Raw genomic sequence first — 18,209 nt, forward strand, 5'->3', positions numbered from 1 at the left:
CACAGCTGTCATATATATATATATATATATATATATGACAGCTGTGGGTAATAATAAAAATATATATATATATATTCAGTCAAAATCAAAACAGGAAAACAATCTGTTGCTTAAATGAGCACCATGTAAATGAACCATACAGACCAGTGGAGGTCATCTTTCTACATCATCATGTTTGACTGAAACCTACAAAGACTCTTTGACTTTTAGGTAGATAAAACAATAAATACCCTGCTGTACTTTCATTGTGTTTGGTGAAATGACTTTCTATTGCCCAGCCTTTCTTTCTTTAAATCCTGCTGCTCCTGATAAATTAGTCTCAATTATAGCAACCCACATCCACTGTTTAAAATCTAGACTGCCTTTTCTAAACAGAACTATGCTTCATTACCTCGGCTAATAGCGGACAAATTGGCTCGCTGCAGAGGTTTCAGAGTAATTACAGAGATGGATGAGAAAATCATGCTGCGTTTAATTTAAGAGACTTCTAAATGCTGCACAGAGATGTGAGAGGCTGTCACACACTTCTCTTTGTCATGAAATAAGGTAAATCATAACACATTTATTACAAGTGACGAGTGAAAATGGACTTTTCTGGTCAGTTTGATTTGACAGAAGAGGGCGCCACATACCAAGTGAACACAAGCAGCTCCTAATGAAGTACTCAGACATGCAAGTTACTCTCTTTCTTCTTCTAAAGACATTAAATCTGAAGCATTAACGTACAATAATAAGTGCAAAGACTTATTTATATCACAGGAGAGCATTAATGGTCAACTAGAGGAAAGCATAAGGTGCACGTCCATAAACACCCAGAAAAACCAGGGACAAGTCTGCACAGCTCATATATCACCAAAGACACTTTTACTGTTGGGAATTCCACAACTACACGTCTGTCTGGTATTTAAGCATGTCCACCTGTAAATCTGACCACTTCCTGATCACAGGCAGGTCCACTGCAAAGTTCAAGCTGCAAGTTCAACTTCACAGCTTTGGGTCTGAGAAGTGATTTCTTCATATTGGTTGTCTTTAGAGAAACTTGCAGAGAACTCACGAACACATTACAAAGTTTTTCTCCTTCCACCATCACCAGCTGGCATCAAAGTTTCACAAGCCTTCCAAGAGACAAACGGCTCCACCCAACTCTTGAGTCAGAACGGATGGTGGACGCCAACACAGTGGCATGGAAGTTAAAAAAAACCAACGTGTGCAATGCCAGCACTCGCTCCCAATTCAGCAACTTTTTAAACAATCTCACTCTTTTCAATCGAGTCCAATTTTCCTCTTCTTTTTCCTGAGTGAGTAGACAGATGAGTGGTGCATGCCAGGAAAACCTTTACCAGAAAAGGTCATCGCAAGAGCTACCCATGTTCTCCCCACAGATGAACCAGATATAACGAGTCAGGCTCATTCACATTATCATTATTCAAAAATAGAGCCGTCCATGGGTTCTCCTGCTGTGAAGCAATGGACAGAGCATAGACATATATGCTTCAGGGCAAGTTTCAGGTAAACCTCACAGTACCATATGAATCCACTCTAATGCAAACCAATTGTGTCTCTTACATAAGCGTCTGGCTACTGACTGAGGATCCTCAGGCTCTCCAGCATAAGAACTTGCTGATAAAAATCACTGATCTATGGGACTCAAGAGGAATGCAGTGAAGTTGACAAAAACAAAACAGAAGGGAGGAGGGGGTGGAACAAAAAAGCTTCTTTGGAACAGCTGTGATGAAACACGTCTTTAGAAATTAAACTAAAACAAATAAAAACGGCACAACCCGAACCGTTCTCATCGTTTTCTATTCTCAGGGATCCGATGCCAGAAGTTCTCTGCAGTCACCATGACACAACTGGCATGGCCTCGCACTGTTTTTCACAACAGCTAAACTGATTACTGTCCCGTTCAAAGCCACCAATTTATAACTCATGCTTGATCTAAGAGCCACAATGCATTTGATAAACTGCGCCATGTCAGTTCCAACAAAGTTCCCATGTTTTATGTAGAAGAAAACAAAGGGAGGGGTGCAGGGAAAGTGAGGAAAGCCTTTTATTTTGCTGCTGGTAGTAGCACAGAACGCTGAAGGATATCAGCCAGTTTTCAGTGGTTCCTGTGGCTGCAAAGAGGAGGAAGCTCTGATTAAAGCTGCACTGAACTGTAATCAGGAGTTCATACTCAACAAACCCCAGATCATTAGGGCAAGTCCCTGGTATGCTGTGCTGCTTCTAATCTGCAAATACAGCTTTTTCACTTTACAATCTGTCAGCGTTCAGCTGAAAAATGCATGTAAACAAACTTTACTGCTTTAATAAAGGGCATTACATTGTATTTACATGTTGATTCTATAGGAGAAAAAAAAGATAATTTACAAACAAACAATGGAAAAATTACACATTTCAGTGTTTCTTAGCGTTTTCTTCAAGTTCAAGTTTCTTTATTGTCATTCACATCACATGTGATACATGAGGTGGAACAAAATTGTGTACTCAAGGTCCCAGTTACATCCAAAAATAGCAAAAATATAAACTATAAAAAGAAACCGTATATAAGAATCTAAGATATACATTAAGATATACGCTAAACAAACGCTAAACATTACGCTAAAAGACCTAAGACACTAAACACTAATAATGTAAATACAGTGTAATAAACAGCAGCCTGAACATGAGTCTGTAGTAAGTAGATGGGTATGAATGAATACAGCAGCATGAGATCAGCAGCAGCATGAGATCAGCAGCATGGATAATCAGCAGCACAGATAAGTCACATATCACCAAATAAAGTGGAATTACTTAGATTTTTTTCCTTTTTTTCGTTACAGTGATTATCCTGGTTAGGGGTGTATGTGTTTTAACAGCTTCAGTGTAGAAGCTGTTCATCAGCTTCTACCTGTGCACCTGAATAAAACATCAAAATATTAGGACAAACCAGTTTGAAGGAACAAATCCGCTGTTTTGAAATAGTACTTTTAGCTGATGACAGCTCATGCAATGAAACATGTGATGTTTTATCATGCTGAAAACAAAAAGGCAGTTCCTGACATTGATGTTTCAGATTTATATAAGAGGTGGCTGTGGGGAGTTGTTGGCCAAGCTGTGCAAAACTATAGAAGTCTGGTATTAAACTGGCTGATATTCTTCTCATCCATGGTAAAGGCTAGACATCAAATGTTCAAAAAAGTTTTATGTAAAAATATTTCATGTAGGGTACAATACTGACTTTACATCAATAATTAATTTTCTGTCTTTTGTGGCCGTGCTATTTTTTTTAACTGCTTTTGGCATAATAAAGATTAAAAAACTGAACAAAACCATGACAAAATGGTCAAAATTATAGTCAAATATAGCTTGGGCTTTGTTTACAACGGATCCTTTCAAGAATCAGACAAAGGCATGGCGAGCTGCAGTAACGTCAGCTGTTTCAGATCAAGACCAATGGGAGACTTTGGGGACGGTGCCAGCAGATGAGTCTTCAGTCTGGCTCCAAGCAAGCCGCTCTGCTTCATCATTACCACCCTGTAGCTTCAATTACAGGGCATTGGTCAGCAGCTCAGAGGAGCGATGCCTGGAGCAGCTTATATTTTGGGAATCCTGGTGCTGTGAGACGAGGAGACAATGAGGCGAGGGACAGCAGACATCTTGGTGTGGATAAAAATCAAAGCCAGGTTCAGTGTTTCCCATCAGCACAAACAACTGCACATCAGTAACAGACCAGTTCTGTAACTACATCCAATCTATGGTGCTTTGCATCTTATTTTCTGGATAAATACGACTGAAGATATAACATTAGGATGTATGAAAACTCACATAATGGACATCGTTTATATTTCATGCTCCTTAACGTCCCACTCCTGCTTCTCTATGGTGCTAAATGTAATCCTGATGCTGCTGGAACAGTGTGTTGATGGGGACAGAATACCAAACCAGACTATACTGCGTATGCTGCATCAGCACAGCTAGAACGATCCAGCTGCACCCTTTATGATCTCTGAAACGGTGATTGGGCGGGGGCAGTCACAAACACCACCTGAGATGCAGCAATGGAGTCAATGCAAACTTCTTTTTTTGGTAGAGCTTAAACAACAAAACAATCCTCTTTGTGGCATACAAACCATTTTTTGCCATTTACGACATAAGGCACTAGCTTTGACAGGATTTTTTTTTTTATAGATCATGCGCAGGTGAAAACAGATGAAGGCTGGCTCATAGAAACTGGCTCTAGTGAGCCTGGGTGCACAGCTTCAATAAAACTCAACAAACTGACGAGCCTGGATTTTTTACTCTTTGTGTGCAATATAAATAACTGCTTATAAGACTTTGTTTTGTCTCATACGCATGGATTACTTCTTTATTGCACATTAGTACTGTGAAGTCCACACTAATGTGCACGAGAAAGCTCTGAAAGATATTCTTTAATACTTCTACATATGAAAGTTTGGCATCGGCTTACACAGTGCAGCATTTAATAACAAGGACTGAAGTGTGGCAGATCTTTGGGCTAAAAAGAGCCAATACCATCTCCTCTCTTGCACTTTTATCCACAACGACCACACACAACTGCAGCAGATATAAAGCATAAGACTAGAAGCCAAGTGAACAATGAAGATGACAGCAGGATAACCGAACATACAGCAACTCCTTCCAGTTTCCAGTGTCAGTGCAACCGTAAACCAATCTGCGTCACCTCTGAGTGCTCAAGAACGTGATCCAAAACATGCCTAACATCAAGAATGTGACGTTTAGTCTGTGCTGTATGTTCAAATGTGCTGTATTTACTTCCTGAAGCTCAGCACAGCAAATGAGGATAATGCTTAATTATAATGTAGGTGGTCTGCAGGAGGCACTCACCCACTCTGCCCCCAAAACTCAGGCTCAGAGTGATGAATGAAGTCCAACGGTTTATTTATACACAAATGGAGCAACATCATTTTTCACTTCAAGTAAATTCAACAAAACAGCTTTAACTGAAGCGGCATAATTAAACATCTGGAGCTCATTGCAGACTAAAACAGACTGGACGCAGTCGTTCGTTTCTTGGTCGCACCATGAAATCGACAACTGGTATAAAAAGAACAACTCAGATGGCCTTTCAGAAGTGAAGACAGAGAGGTTCGTCAAGCCGTCAACTACACAAGAAAGCAGTTCAGAAGTTTGGAGATATATTTCTCAAGTCAACAAAGAGTAAAGTACATGTAATACCAAAATAAACAAATTAAATAAACTCTATGAGAATACCGACTCATTTAGAATGAATGGATAAGTTTTGTTTAAGCTTTGAACACACAATGTAAACTGCACGTCCTACAGTCACAAACAGGAGTTGTTCAAAACCACATATCTCTGTGAAACTAGACATTTTAACCATAAAAAAAAATCTTTATTTGAGCCAAATTGTTCTAAATTCTCTCACTCTCCATGCTTTAACTCTCCCATTTTCAATAAAGTTGTGTTTGGCTGACAGCGTCACAACAATCTGTCTCACTCTTGAACTCTATATTTCAACAAGAATTTACACTAAAGGTCCACCACATAAATTTAAACTGTCAGCAGGCTGTACGTTTATGGTGCCTCTGTAGTAAAACTATTACGGTTTTAACTGCAGATGCATTCTTTTCACCAGTAAATTATAATTTATGACCAACCATAACACTTACATAGGTGGTGTCTGGGGGTAAACGTAGAGAACTTTAAGCTAACATGCTTGTTTTTGTTGGCATGAATACACTGAGTCAGTTATTAATGCCGTTGCCTTGACAACAACATCTGGAATGATGGCATACCACTCAACCGCCTTCATAACCAGCACCAGTTCACAAAGAGGGACCATCTCTCCTCGCCAACATTCCCCCCATAAACACGTGAGGCCAATGGTCCTTATTTCTGCACCCAGAGGCCTGGAAAGCACAGGGAATCAAAAGTCCTCCAGTTTGCTTTTCCGCTCCAGGGGAAAGAAAAACACGCAGGCTGATCAGTCGGTGGGGATGAGGAGAGGCATGCTGCCCATGGAGAAGCCACAATAGACCTAAGCTTAACGGTTAGCAGTCCACGTAAAAAGGCCTCACACTGGTCAGTCACAGAGCTCAGTGTGCAGAGGAGAAAACAGGCCTCCACTAAAGCCACAGCCAGCAGTTCTCCCTGGACACTGGCTTGGCTTTGTCTACCACTAACGTGCCAAAGCAAACAGGAAGATCAGTCACAGCAGAGCAGAAATAGTGCATCATTCAGAGCCATCGTCATCATCAAGTATGAGATACGTTTGTGCATAAAGCACCAACTGAGGCGTTTGCAGTCTTTCTACCAACTTGTGTTTTCAACCAGTTTTTCTAATAAAATATTTTATATATTCACTTTGTTTGGAAAATACAAGATTTGATTTAAGTTCTGCGAACTTTGCACTCCAGTTTTCAACAATCAAACTGTTCAGTGCCCTGAAATGACTTCTGTTGTGACTTGGAGCTACATTAAACTGAATTGAATTGTGCTGCGAAGAAAATAATAAACAAAACACAGGATGGATGCATTTTCCATTTTAAAACTCAAGCTCAAAATGTGTTTGTTTTATTCTGTGGTCTGTGTTTGGATGATTTTTGATATCCAACCACAAATATTTCCAATCAAAATCTTGCAATCAAAAAAAAGTGCACCAAAGATGAGTGATGAACAACACGTGTGAAAAATAAAGAAAATAAAACAAGTGTGGACCTGTGGGCTCTCACGCTGAAGAAAACCAAGCTGGATATAATGTTAAACATAAAACTTGATCTTTTTTAGTTTTTAGAAATCCTAATTTTGATTTTTAAAAATGTGTTTTATTAAAAATAGGCTAAAACACAGTTTTCTTTTTTAACTCTGCTGTATTTTCAGCCACACTTAAATAAACCTGGAAAGTCCATAAAACAATTTCAATACTTTTCTGTGTAGAAACTCTGTGGATAGAAACTGACCCTGCCGTCTTTGGGTGAGGAGCTTAATGACACATTTCAACCAGCCAAGACCATTTTAACTGCATTTAGCACTTGGAAGAAAAGTTTGCTCTTATAGTATCCGAAAGCATTCTTCCCCTGACAGAACTGACCAAGCTGTCCTTGAAGGAATATTTATTCAGCAACTTTTGTGTCCCTGCAAACCACCAGGCAGCCCACAACAGCAACCCTCAGAAACCTCACGATGGAGAGTGACAAACACAGACGGGGAGCTTGGTACCAGCCGAGTGCCGGTCAGGTCTCAAGAAAAGTAGTTTTGTTTTGGTCACGTTGGGTGCAATAAACATTTTGTTGTGGCTACTTCTGAACGATATAAAAATGCATTGAATCAGGACAGTGGCCAGGCTCTTAAGATACAACTCGTGTCTCAGGAGTTTAGAAAGTATTTACCACTCCTGTGATGGGAGTGAGCCTACGGGGATTAAAGTCTGTGGAGAAAGCAAATCATGTCAAACCACGACTAATAAAATAAGCACCGGTCACAGCCATTAGAGGACTGATGCAGCTTCAGAAGCAGAAATTTTAAAACTTTCACCATGTGTGGATAGAACCACCTGCAACTCAATGTTGGAAAAACTAAAGAGCTCCAGGTGGACTACAGGAAGATCAGCCCCCACAACCCTATCAACATCAAGGGTATCGAGGTGGACACTGTGGACTGCTACAAGTACCCGGGGGTCCACCTAGACAATAAACTGGACAGCTAACACAAACGCCCTCTACAAGAAAGAGCAGAGTATTCTTCTGAGGAGACTCAGGTCCTTTAACGTCTGCAGGACCATGCTGCAGATGTTTTACCACTCGGTGGTCTCCAGCATCTTCTTCTACGCTGTGGTGTGCTGGGGCAGCAGGGTGAAGAAAGCTGATGCCAACAGACTCAATAAACTCATCAAGAGAGCTGGTTCAGTTCTGGGAGTGGACCTGCAGTCTGTGACAGAGGTGTCTGAGCAGAGGATGCTGAGGAAACTGCTCCAGATCCTGAACAACATGTCACACCCCCTGCATGACACACTGGACTCTTACTGCAGCACCTTCAGTCGTAGACTGAGACCACCGAGGTGCTGCACAGAACAACACAGGAAGTCCTTCCTCCCTGTGGATATCAAACTTTTCAACTCCTTCCTCTTTCTGCACATCGGAGAATAAATTTAATCCTGCACCACAATAAACACTTTAATGTTTCCGTCTGCACCTGAACTGTTTTAGACCTTAATTGTTGGTATTTTTATATTCTCTGTTATTTTTTTATATCTTGTGTGAATCTTGTGCATGTTCCTTTGTACTGAAACTCTGGCACAACAACTTCCTGTGGGATCAGTAAAGTTCTATCTTATTTCATCTTATCTTGTTTTTTGCACCACAGTGTTCTGTATTTGCTTCTTAAGTGCTCTGAAATCTAAAAGGTTGTCTGGGTTTGTTTTTTGTTTGAGGGTTACAGCCATAAGGCTGCCGATTTAGCTTTAACGGGATTATTATTTCCTGTAAGAGTCTTCAACATAAATGGAAAAAATACAGATAGACATAGAATAAATAGGAATCTAAATTAAATACAGGAATTGTAACCGCAAAATAACATAAAATATAATATACAAGCAAGTTTGTTGTGTTCCTTTGAGGAATTTTTTTAACTTTAAAATGAGTTGTATGTGAAGCTGCGCGCAGTTAGACATCAAAATGAGGAATGATTATTATTTAAAAGCCCCTGTTCTCTTCAGAGTGTCATGATGGTCTAAGAACAGTGCTGGGACGTCAGGACGCTTCCTGGTGCTCTCTCTGCTCCAGACCGACCCCACCTCCACCCCACCCCTCTGTTCCAGCTCACATCACACAAACAGGCCTTATGACACAGAGGAAAAACTCAGTCCAGCCTTCCACAGCATCTGCCATTACAGCCACCATTATGCAGGGGCTTTTTCTCAAGCTATTCAACACCATGAAATACAGGGGATCCCGTTGCCCACTCTCAACCCAGGGAGCCAAAAAAGGGGTGGAAGAACCTTTTAGAGGCTTTTCATTGAGGCTGATCACCTGATACAGCAGCACTCTGCACCTCTCAGTCAGGACAGAGGCCCTTGTCATGGACATGCTGCGTCCCGGCACTCATGGGGCTGCTGTGATGCTGCCAGCACAAGCAGCATAATGCACAATGAGCCCATGGCAGGCCTCTTCCCAGACATTTCCTCACCATGAAGGAGATCCACTTACAAACTCAGAGCTGGAGAGAGGCGCTCATCTCCGCTTTAAAAACAAGGTGGGCTCCCATCAGAGGAACATCAGAAACTTTCATCCACAAAGTCAAATTAATTTAAATAGACTAAATAATTAAAAAAAAAACTAGAAAAATTGCATATCCTGTGAAAATGCAATGCTTATTGCTGAAGAACTTTTTGAAAAACAGCTGAAATTAGCTAAAAAACATGCTGAAATAAAAGAACAAGCCTTAATTAGAAGAAAGCAGAAAGAACACATTTTTGCTGGATTAGGTTTAAATTGGCATAAATGAGCACAAAAATGAAGTACCTAAAAAAGCAGAAATTAGCAACAAAAAAAATTGATGAAAAATAGCTGAAAAGGCAGGAAGAAGCTTAAACTACCAGGAGGAAGTGGAAAGAGCTAAAATGAACTAAAAAATGTGAAATTAGCCGAAGAGGCTAAAATTAGCTTAAAAACAGCTAAATAGTAGCTAAAATAGCAGAAAAAGTTGAAACTAGCAGTAAAAAAAGCTGAAAGGAGCATAATCTGAAATTAGCATAAAGAAGTTAATTAGGTTGAAAGTAGCAAAAATATTATGAAAAACTGGAATTTTTCTGAAAACAGCTGAAATTAGCTAAAAGGGTTGCTGAAAAGGTAGAACAAGCTTAAAGCAGCAGAAGAAAGCACAAAGAACGCATATTTACCCAATTAGGTTGAAAAAAAAGTAGAAATGAGTGCAAAAAATGTGGAATTAGCTGAAAAAGCTAAAATTAGCATAAAACAGCTAAATAGTAGCTGAAATAGCAGAAAAAACTGAAACTTGCAGAAATAAGCTGAAAGGAGCTTGCTGAAATTAGCAGAAAAAAGTTAGAAGCACAAACATGTTGTAGTTAGCAGAAATAATCCGAAAGGATCACAAAACAGCTGAAAATAGCTGAAAAAATGTTTAAATCTGCACAATGAAGCTGAAAGAAGCTGAAACAGAACAAAAAGTGAAAGGAGCAGTAAAAGGTTGTAAACCGATCTGAAGATTTGAAGGATGGAAAATGAGCTCAATTAATTTTCTATGAGAAAAACATGGCAGAAAACGCTAAATATTCAAAAAAGCTAAAGTTGCACTAATACCAAAAGTCAAAGCAGGATTGTCCTGAAAGAGCTGAACATTTTGATTTAGGATTGTTGAAAAATCTTGAAAACTGTGGGACGAGAAAGATGACGAAAAATGGATCACAATAGTGTGAATGCTTCATAAACATTCACACGATAACCGTCCAGTAAGATAAAAAAATATCTCTACATGAGAACATGTTTTAACAGATAAAACTGTCAACTCTATAAATATCACAAACGTGTTAAATCATCCTGACAGGAAAGGATTCCTTCCAATGAGCTCGCTGATGAAGCGCTCAGACAAAACACAGCTCTAATGTGTTTTTAGGCCCAGCTTCCAGTTCACTCCTCCATGATTTGCAACAAACCACATCAACCTCAACCTCCTGAGGGTTCCTGAATGTTATTTTAAATACTGAAAAACAAAACTCATACTTCACAGTGGCTTATAAAAGATTCAGTTGGAAATAACACATTTATAAAGTTCAATCAAAAAAGTTGCAATATAGTATACAAGTAAACTGGGGGGAATATGTGAAAATATCCAGCTGTAAAAAAAGAGACTGTTTTAACAACTTGAACTTAAATAATGTTGATAATGCAGAGAGCAAGAGCTCTTAAATTAACAGTCGGGATCCTCCATGAACACTAAAACGCACCACACACAAACTTGTGGCAGAACATCCCTGCCTGGTGCAACGAAAATTAAATTAAATCTGAAGGCTAAACTGAATCAGTGCAGAACAGATGAATGATCTCCAACCTTAATAGATTTGGTTAAATTTTGACTTTCATTCAAACTTTCTTCTGAATATCATCCCCACATCAACACTGCGCTTTCACCTAATAGTTACTCCCCATGAATCACTTGTTACTAATAATTTTACCAAATATTTATGTAAAAAATCCCTTCCAGGTGTAAAACTTGACTGAATAATTATTGACTGAGCAAAAAAAAAAAAACAAGTTAAATAATAAAAGTGAGATTCTTAACACTGCAGTAATTCTTGAACCAAACTGTTCTCAGCTTTCCTGCAGGAAATGAAATCTCCATCGTCTGGAGCCAATTTGTTCATAAAATGAGCCGCCAGAAAGACTAAATTTAATAAACAACAATCCTTCCTGACAAACAGAGCTAAACCAAGTGATGCACAGTTTGGGAACTCACTAATATTTCAGATGTTGTGCATGTCAGAGAAGCCTTCAGCCAACCAGAGCAGAGCTGAAACCACAGCTGTGACTCCTGAAGCCATCCCAGCTTCAGCCATGGTGCTCCAATGAGCTTTTAACATCATGTAACATCATACACCAAAGAAAGGTGGATAAGGAATATGATCAGTGTGAAAAATGTTACGCTTCATTTAGTGAAAAAATGAGAAAGTTTTGTTTTACTTTAGCTCTAAAGTCATATGTGAGGTTTACATAGACAAGAGGCAGTCAGAGAGATGAAGTGTGCCTGCACACAACAAGACATAATAATAATAATAATAATTAATAATGATAATAATAACAATAATAATAATACCAGTCATAGTAATAACTTTCCAGGTCATTTATTATAATGGATATCTACTGTGTAAGTATCTCTACAGCTACTTAATTAACCAGGGCACCTGTCCAGGGTGGCATGGTGGTTCAGTTGCCTCTCAGCAAGAAGGTTGCTGGATTGAATCCCATCCAAGGACCTTTCTGTGTGGAGTTTGTATGTTCTTTCCTACATGCGTGGGTTTTCTCCAGGTACTCCAGTTTCCTCCCACAGACCTAAAACATGCATGTAAGGCTGACTGGTAACTCTAAATTGTCCCTAGGTGTGAGTGAGAGAGTGAATGGTTGTTTGTCTCATTTGTCTCTATGTGTCCCTGTGATGGACTTGAGACCTGTCCAGGGTGTCCTTTGTCTCTCGCACAGTGACTGCTGGACATGAGCCCTAGTGATCCCTGCAATCTGAAAAGGAAGAAGTGGATAAAGAGGATGGATGGATGGATGGATGGATGGATGGATGGATGGATTTCTTTGTAATATCTGAGTTCTACATTAAAAAGAAGAAGCAAGTGCTATTTACTGTTAATAATAAAACTACATAAAAACATTATTTGGAAAGTTATATAGAAATAACTAAAAACATCAACTGATTGAAAATTTGATTTAAAAAGAAAAAAATAGGATAATTCCTGAAAAACTCATACTTTTAAGATTATCGTAGATTCAGATGTCACAGTCATTAAACACTGAAACAAAAAGGAAACCATTTATTTATTTATATTTATATCCAACTATTCACATCAAATTAGAGATTTAGTGATATTTGTCCAGTAAACATTTCAGGTTCCAGGCTTTTTAAGCTACATTTTGATACATCTTGATATTATGGGCGGTTCCAGAGCTATGCCTTAATTTGTTTTGCTAATCAGGATTATCCCTGGAAGGTCTGTCTGAATCCTACATTGAGCGTCTTCTAAGAAGGATTTCTTAACATTGTTAGAGGGAACCTCAAACCATATTTGGATACTGGGATTTCACAGCTGGTATTGAAAACAGCTTTACCCGTGCACAAGACAAGTGGCCAAAATTTAGGGGGTTTGTGCTCAAAATCATTTTTAGTTGGTAGTATTTCATTCAAGGGCCTCATTGATAAGGTATTCATTCATTATATTTGGACAAAATCCAATATTTGCACATCTTTCAACCAAAGCACTTAATGCTGTATCTCACTACACCACCATGTGACCATCTGTTCGCCGTCATGGGTCACATATATGATCAATGAGCCTCTTGTGTTGCAATTTGAAGAGTCTTTTTTGGTTTTTATCGTGATGGAACAAATTAAAAAGGACTCAGAACAAAATGTGTTTTAAAAACATTTCATACAAAGTTCATCCAACTTCAATGGACATACAGATTATTATATTTGGGAAGGGATCGACCAAATCTTGGATGATCCTTTCCCAACCACATTCCTGACATTACCCACAACCACGCAGCATCTGCATGTCTCAGCTGACATTGAAATTTAATTCTAAAGCATTTATCAGCCGATACCAATATGCCAACTCTAAATTAATACGACAACACTGAATTCACTCAAACTTCTCTTGTAAAAGCAGGTGATATGTTTCGAAAGGATCTTATTTTATGATGGCCACAAAAGACGTCATAAATATGTTTAAAATTCCTCAACATTCTTAAGAAGACAAAAAGCAAAATAAATTGTTAAATAAAACCCAACCTTGCTTTCATGTTTAATCTGACCTTTAAGGGCAGCTGGCTCTTTGAAGAAATGCTCAAATGTTTTGGAGTCCAAACCTCGGATTATTTATTTAACTTTATTTAATGTCCGAAGTCATAAAAATGTCTGGAATTCTTTGTGGCACCGCAAAAGGTCCTGCATGTTTTTCCTCCTTTGTCGTTTCACATGTTCAGACCTCAGTGGGACCCGTGCACAAGACCAAGTATTCAAACATAGCTGAAATAGTTTGTGATGAACTTTCCCACAACACTTTCTCTTTAATTCTTCTTTTCCGAAGCCCCAATCCCCGCTCTTGGTTTTGTCGCTGGATGTGCATATAGAGCATCATTTAGCAGGAGTCTTATAAACCAGCCTACAGGTCTCCATTCAACTGACTCAAAGGTTAAGGTATTGTTCTGAAACTGTGTGTATTTGTTTTTTCTTGATACAATCTGTGGATAAAAAGGCCTCAAACCACTGTTAAAGTATAACGTCAACTATTTTCAAAGACTGACCTTTGTAGCTTATACACTCCCCATTATAAAACTGTCAAAGGTGGCTGTACCCTGCTCTTCCTGTCACATGGTGCGCAGTGCTTATAAACCCCATTTTAGGGCTCCTTCTGTGGCATCACAGACCAGCAATCCAACAAAGGCAAAGAATTCAAATTTATTATTCTAGCAAACTAAAGCCAGTGCAGTTAAAATAAATATGCTCCAAATAATGGAACGGACAAAACCTTCAGCTCTATTTTCTGAGTGGGCTGCAGACAAAAACTACAACTACAGATGCACGACAGATTCACTGTCATCAAGCCAGTACAAGCTCCACGTACCCAAACAATCCTGATCTCTACTTATAAAGTAGAAAGTATCAAAAAGCATGAATTCAGACAGGAAAAAACAAAGAACTGGCTGCAAAGAACAGTAATTTCCCAGAAAAAAAAAAAGAGTTTCTCCAAAGATGTTTTACGGCTAGAGATTGAAATAAATGGCGAAAAAATAAATAACTCAAAAATGTGCAAAACAAAGTGAAAACCTGATATAGATGTGAAACTTACAAAAGGAGCTAAAATGTGAAACAAACCTGAGACAGTGGTCTGGACAGCTGGTTGCTCTCTGGTGACCATGAGCGCTGCTGGAAACTAACACAAGGACAAAAACAGGCCATGAGAACTGCTTCACAAGAACTTTGACACAAGACAAACATGTTAACACTCAGATTTTACATGCAACACAATAACAATAATATCTTAGTGTGAACATTAAATGTTTTAATTACAAAAGTCATCATTTTTGTAAAACGACATCAATTGATGGGATCATCAATATAAAGTTGTTGGGTTTTTTTAGAGCACTTTTCACAGACTTAAAATCACAAAGCGTTGTACAAAAACAATCAAAGCTAAAATATACAAAGAATAAAATAAGCATAAGAAGCACAATAAAATTATGACATAAAAGCCTGGGAGAATAAACGTGTTTTCAGTTCGATTCAACGGATGGTGACAGATAAATCCACAATCACATTTTTCATACCATGATGAGGAAATTTAGAGAACAAACAGTATGACTGTCATGTTATTTAATCCAAACCGTTTAAAACTTCTTTTCTCGTTGAAGACGCTTTGCTTCTTATCAGAAAACCTTTATCGGTTCAAACTGAAAGCTGCAGCAGAGCAAGCTTTAAACTGCAGCTAATATGTTCCTGTTTTAGAGCTTGCATCTCTGGACCTTTCAGGTTGAATTGATTAAGGTTTCTTCCTGTTAAAAGGGAGTTTTTCCTTTCCACTGCCACCTTTGTGCTTGCTCAAGATGGGAGACTGTGACGAAGTGACGATTCAACGTAATCTGCTGACTTCCTTAGATAGAGAACTTTACTAACCGGCTTTTTTATCTATGTGAATGTTTCGGTTCCGTGCTCTGAGACAACTTCTGATGTGATTTGGTGCTACAGTATATAAATAAACTGATTTGAATTGAGCTCCTCGGATGAGAAGCAAACATCTTCAGCAAGAAAAAAGTCCAATCCCCTTAAGTCCAACAAAGTCCATGCTCAATAATCCAGGTATACAATCCAACAATTTTCAGTCAGGTCATCTGGACAGTTTCTTTTTTTTTTTCTTTTTTTTTTTTTTTTTCTTTCTTGTGCTGAAATGTTTCACCTTCCATCCGGAAGTCTTCATCAGTCAAGGAAACAAAACAAAACCAATTCTTCCCCAAACAGCTTACTCCAAAGTGGAACAAACCAGTTATGTTGGTGCTAAGATGGTGTCTTTGGCACGCCCCCTCCTCCGGTGCCGGCCCACTTCCTCGTCAACAGTCATGTCAAACTGGTTCAAAACCAACAAAGTCCATGCTCAATGATCCAGGTATACAATCCAACAATTTTCAGTCAGGTCATCTGGACAGTTTCTTTTTTGTGTGCTGAAACGTTTCACCTTCCATCCAGAAGGCTTCATCAGTCAAGGAACAAAACTGATTCTTCCCCCAACAGCTTACTCCAAAGTGGAACAAACCAGTTATGTTGGAATTGCTAATTGTTTGTTCCACTTTGGAGTAAGCTGTTGGGGGAAGAATCAGTTTTGTTTTGTGCGTTTCCTTGACTGATGAAGCCTTCTGGATGGAAGGTGAAACGTTTCAGCACAAAAAAAAGAAACCATCCAGATGACCTGACTGAAAATTGTTGAATCCCCTTAAGGGTTTTGCCATTTCTTACATGATTGAGTTGTACTTTAGTAGTTTTTGTTGTTCCAAAATCATCTTTAACTAGTTACAAAGCAAACAATGACAAAACAAGGTGCTGAGCTGAATTCACATAAAAATAAATAAATAAAAACAGGAGAGCAAACAAGTGGCATATGCAGAGAGACCACAGTGAATGTTCCACATTCTGCCTTTTGTTAAAATGAATGCAAACAGAAGAATGTGATATCCTGTGCATATCTATTGTTACAACAGTACAACCCACTTTCTCTGTGCTAGTCTCATACCTATTGACTTGCTGTGGTATCAAGAGAGCACTTGCTGCAGCCTTTTGTCCACATGCAGGCCTGTTTATGCAATGAATGGTTGGCTGTATGAAATACAATCAGCTGTCTAGGTTTTTCAGACCATTTTCATACTGAATGAGTTATGTTTACATCAACTCTTTTGCAGAGACTGTTCAAAGTGAAGGTTAAAGCAACCAGTCAAACTGTGAGACCATAAAAATCCTTTGCATGTGATGGTAAATCCAGATGATACATCAAGCTGATGTTTTTTTTACCTACCATGACAAACCTCGTTGCATCTTTAGGCATTAACAGCAGTAGGGTGGTTCAAAAAATAATACAATTTACAGCTGATGTGCATTAAAATCCAATCTGATCAGTACAACTGAACAAAGTACATCATTATAGTGACAATAGAAGCATCAAACTGGAGCTACCTCTTGTTGATAATCGGTGTCAGCCTGCCCTTTCTGTCCGTACCACCAGGGGAATAAGGAGAGTACGGTCCAGGAGACAGAGATTTAGTGTTTGAAATTGTGTACTCTCTATAGTTCTGGTTCTCGTCTCGACTCACTATGACTGCCTCCTAGAAAGAAGGAAAAAAGCGTTACAAGATGATGAGATTTCATGTCCAATGGAAGTTGAACTTCCCTAACAGCACACACAACAGAGTATAATAAATGCATTAAATTGAAAGTGTTGTAGGTGATTTTGTGCTAATTTTTTTATTATGTCCTGCTTTGCTTCCCACATGAGAATAGACTGATATGTAATAAACAGATGAATGATGCATGCATGGAAAAAAATGAAGCACGAATCATGCAAATAAAGACATTAAGGAGTTGTTATATGAATTGTAAAAGCAATAGTACATTTGTTGGATATTAGTTTGACTCGAGCTTTGATTTTGTGTTTTTTGGACAAAAATATAAATAAGTAAAAAGTCTGGTGGAGTTTTAGAACGGACCTGGAAGCGTTCAGCAAGCAGTTCAGGGGTGCTGACACCGTTGGTCCGTCCAGAGCTGGAAGGTTCAGGTCTTCAAGGGAAGAAAACCACAAAATTGATCAGACTTTAAACGCTTAACAATATCTTATAACCCTGAGTTCAATTTTACAGCCATGCACCAGGGATGATCTTGTCCTTATACTGGTGGGGGAAAAATATAAAATGAGTAAGGAAAAGGAAATCCCATGTAAAAACAACATCTTCAAACGGACCTAAGTTACATTAAGAACAAGTTGTTGCAGAAAAAGAAAGAAGTTTAACTTGCAAGGAAAATGCTGAGCAAGGGGGAAAAATGTGCTTTCCAAATGTCACAACTCTAAGTGAACTTCATTTTATGTCTGGCAAGTCAAAATAAAGAATAATTGGGAAAAAAATAATTTGTGAACACTCTGGGCAGGCGTTCATGCTCATGTCGCTTCAGCAACTGTCAAAGATTACTAAAAACGAGTTCTGCAGACTCTGTCCTCAGTTAAAACTATGCTCTCATTAACTTTCTTTCCAAGCTGTTCCTTTGCTAAAATAAAAAACAGATTCTGACCGCTAAAATCATTGAATTAGGAAGGGAAATTTCAGCAGTATAAATGCCAACACAAACATGGAGAGGCCTCCTGACTGCAGGACTAACAGCTTCTTGTTTAAGTCCAAGGTAATGAGGCACAAAAGAAGGCTGAGATCCATTATCTTTACCCGCTTCATCCT

General features: G+C 38.7%; 1 protein-coding gene across 1 annotated transcript in view; it reads right to left on the reverse strand.

Moving 5' to 3' along the window:
* The window catches only part of pdlim2 (PDZ and LIM domain 2 (mystique)), a 44,362-nt gene that overhangs the window by 9,499 nt on the left and 16,654 nt on the right, over positions 1-18,209 (reverse strand). The window contains exons 4-6 of the mRNA XM_037680530.1: positions 17,472-17,541; positions 16,942-17,090; positions 14,599-14,656 (exon numbers count right to left, since the gene is read on the reverse strand). Coding sequence (XP_037536458.1) covers positions 14,599-14,656; positions 16,942-17,090; positions 17,472-17,541 — 277 coding nt within the window. The remainder of the gene's footprint in view (positions 1-14,598; positions 14,657-16,941; positions 17,091-17,471; positions 17,542-18,209) is intronic.

The sequence above is a fragment of the Nematolebias whitei genome, chromosome 8 (assembly GCF_014905685.2).
Source record: "Nematolebias whitei isolate Nwh7 chromosome 8, NemWhi1, whole genome shotgun sequence".
Classification (NCBI taxonomy): domain Eukaryota; kingdom Metazoa; phylum Chordata; class Actinopteri; order Cyprinodontiformes; family Rivulidae; genus Nematolebias; species Nematolebias whitei.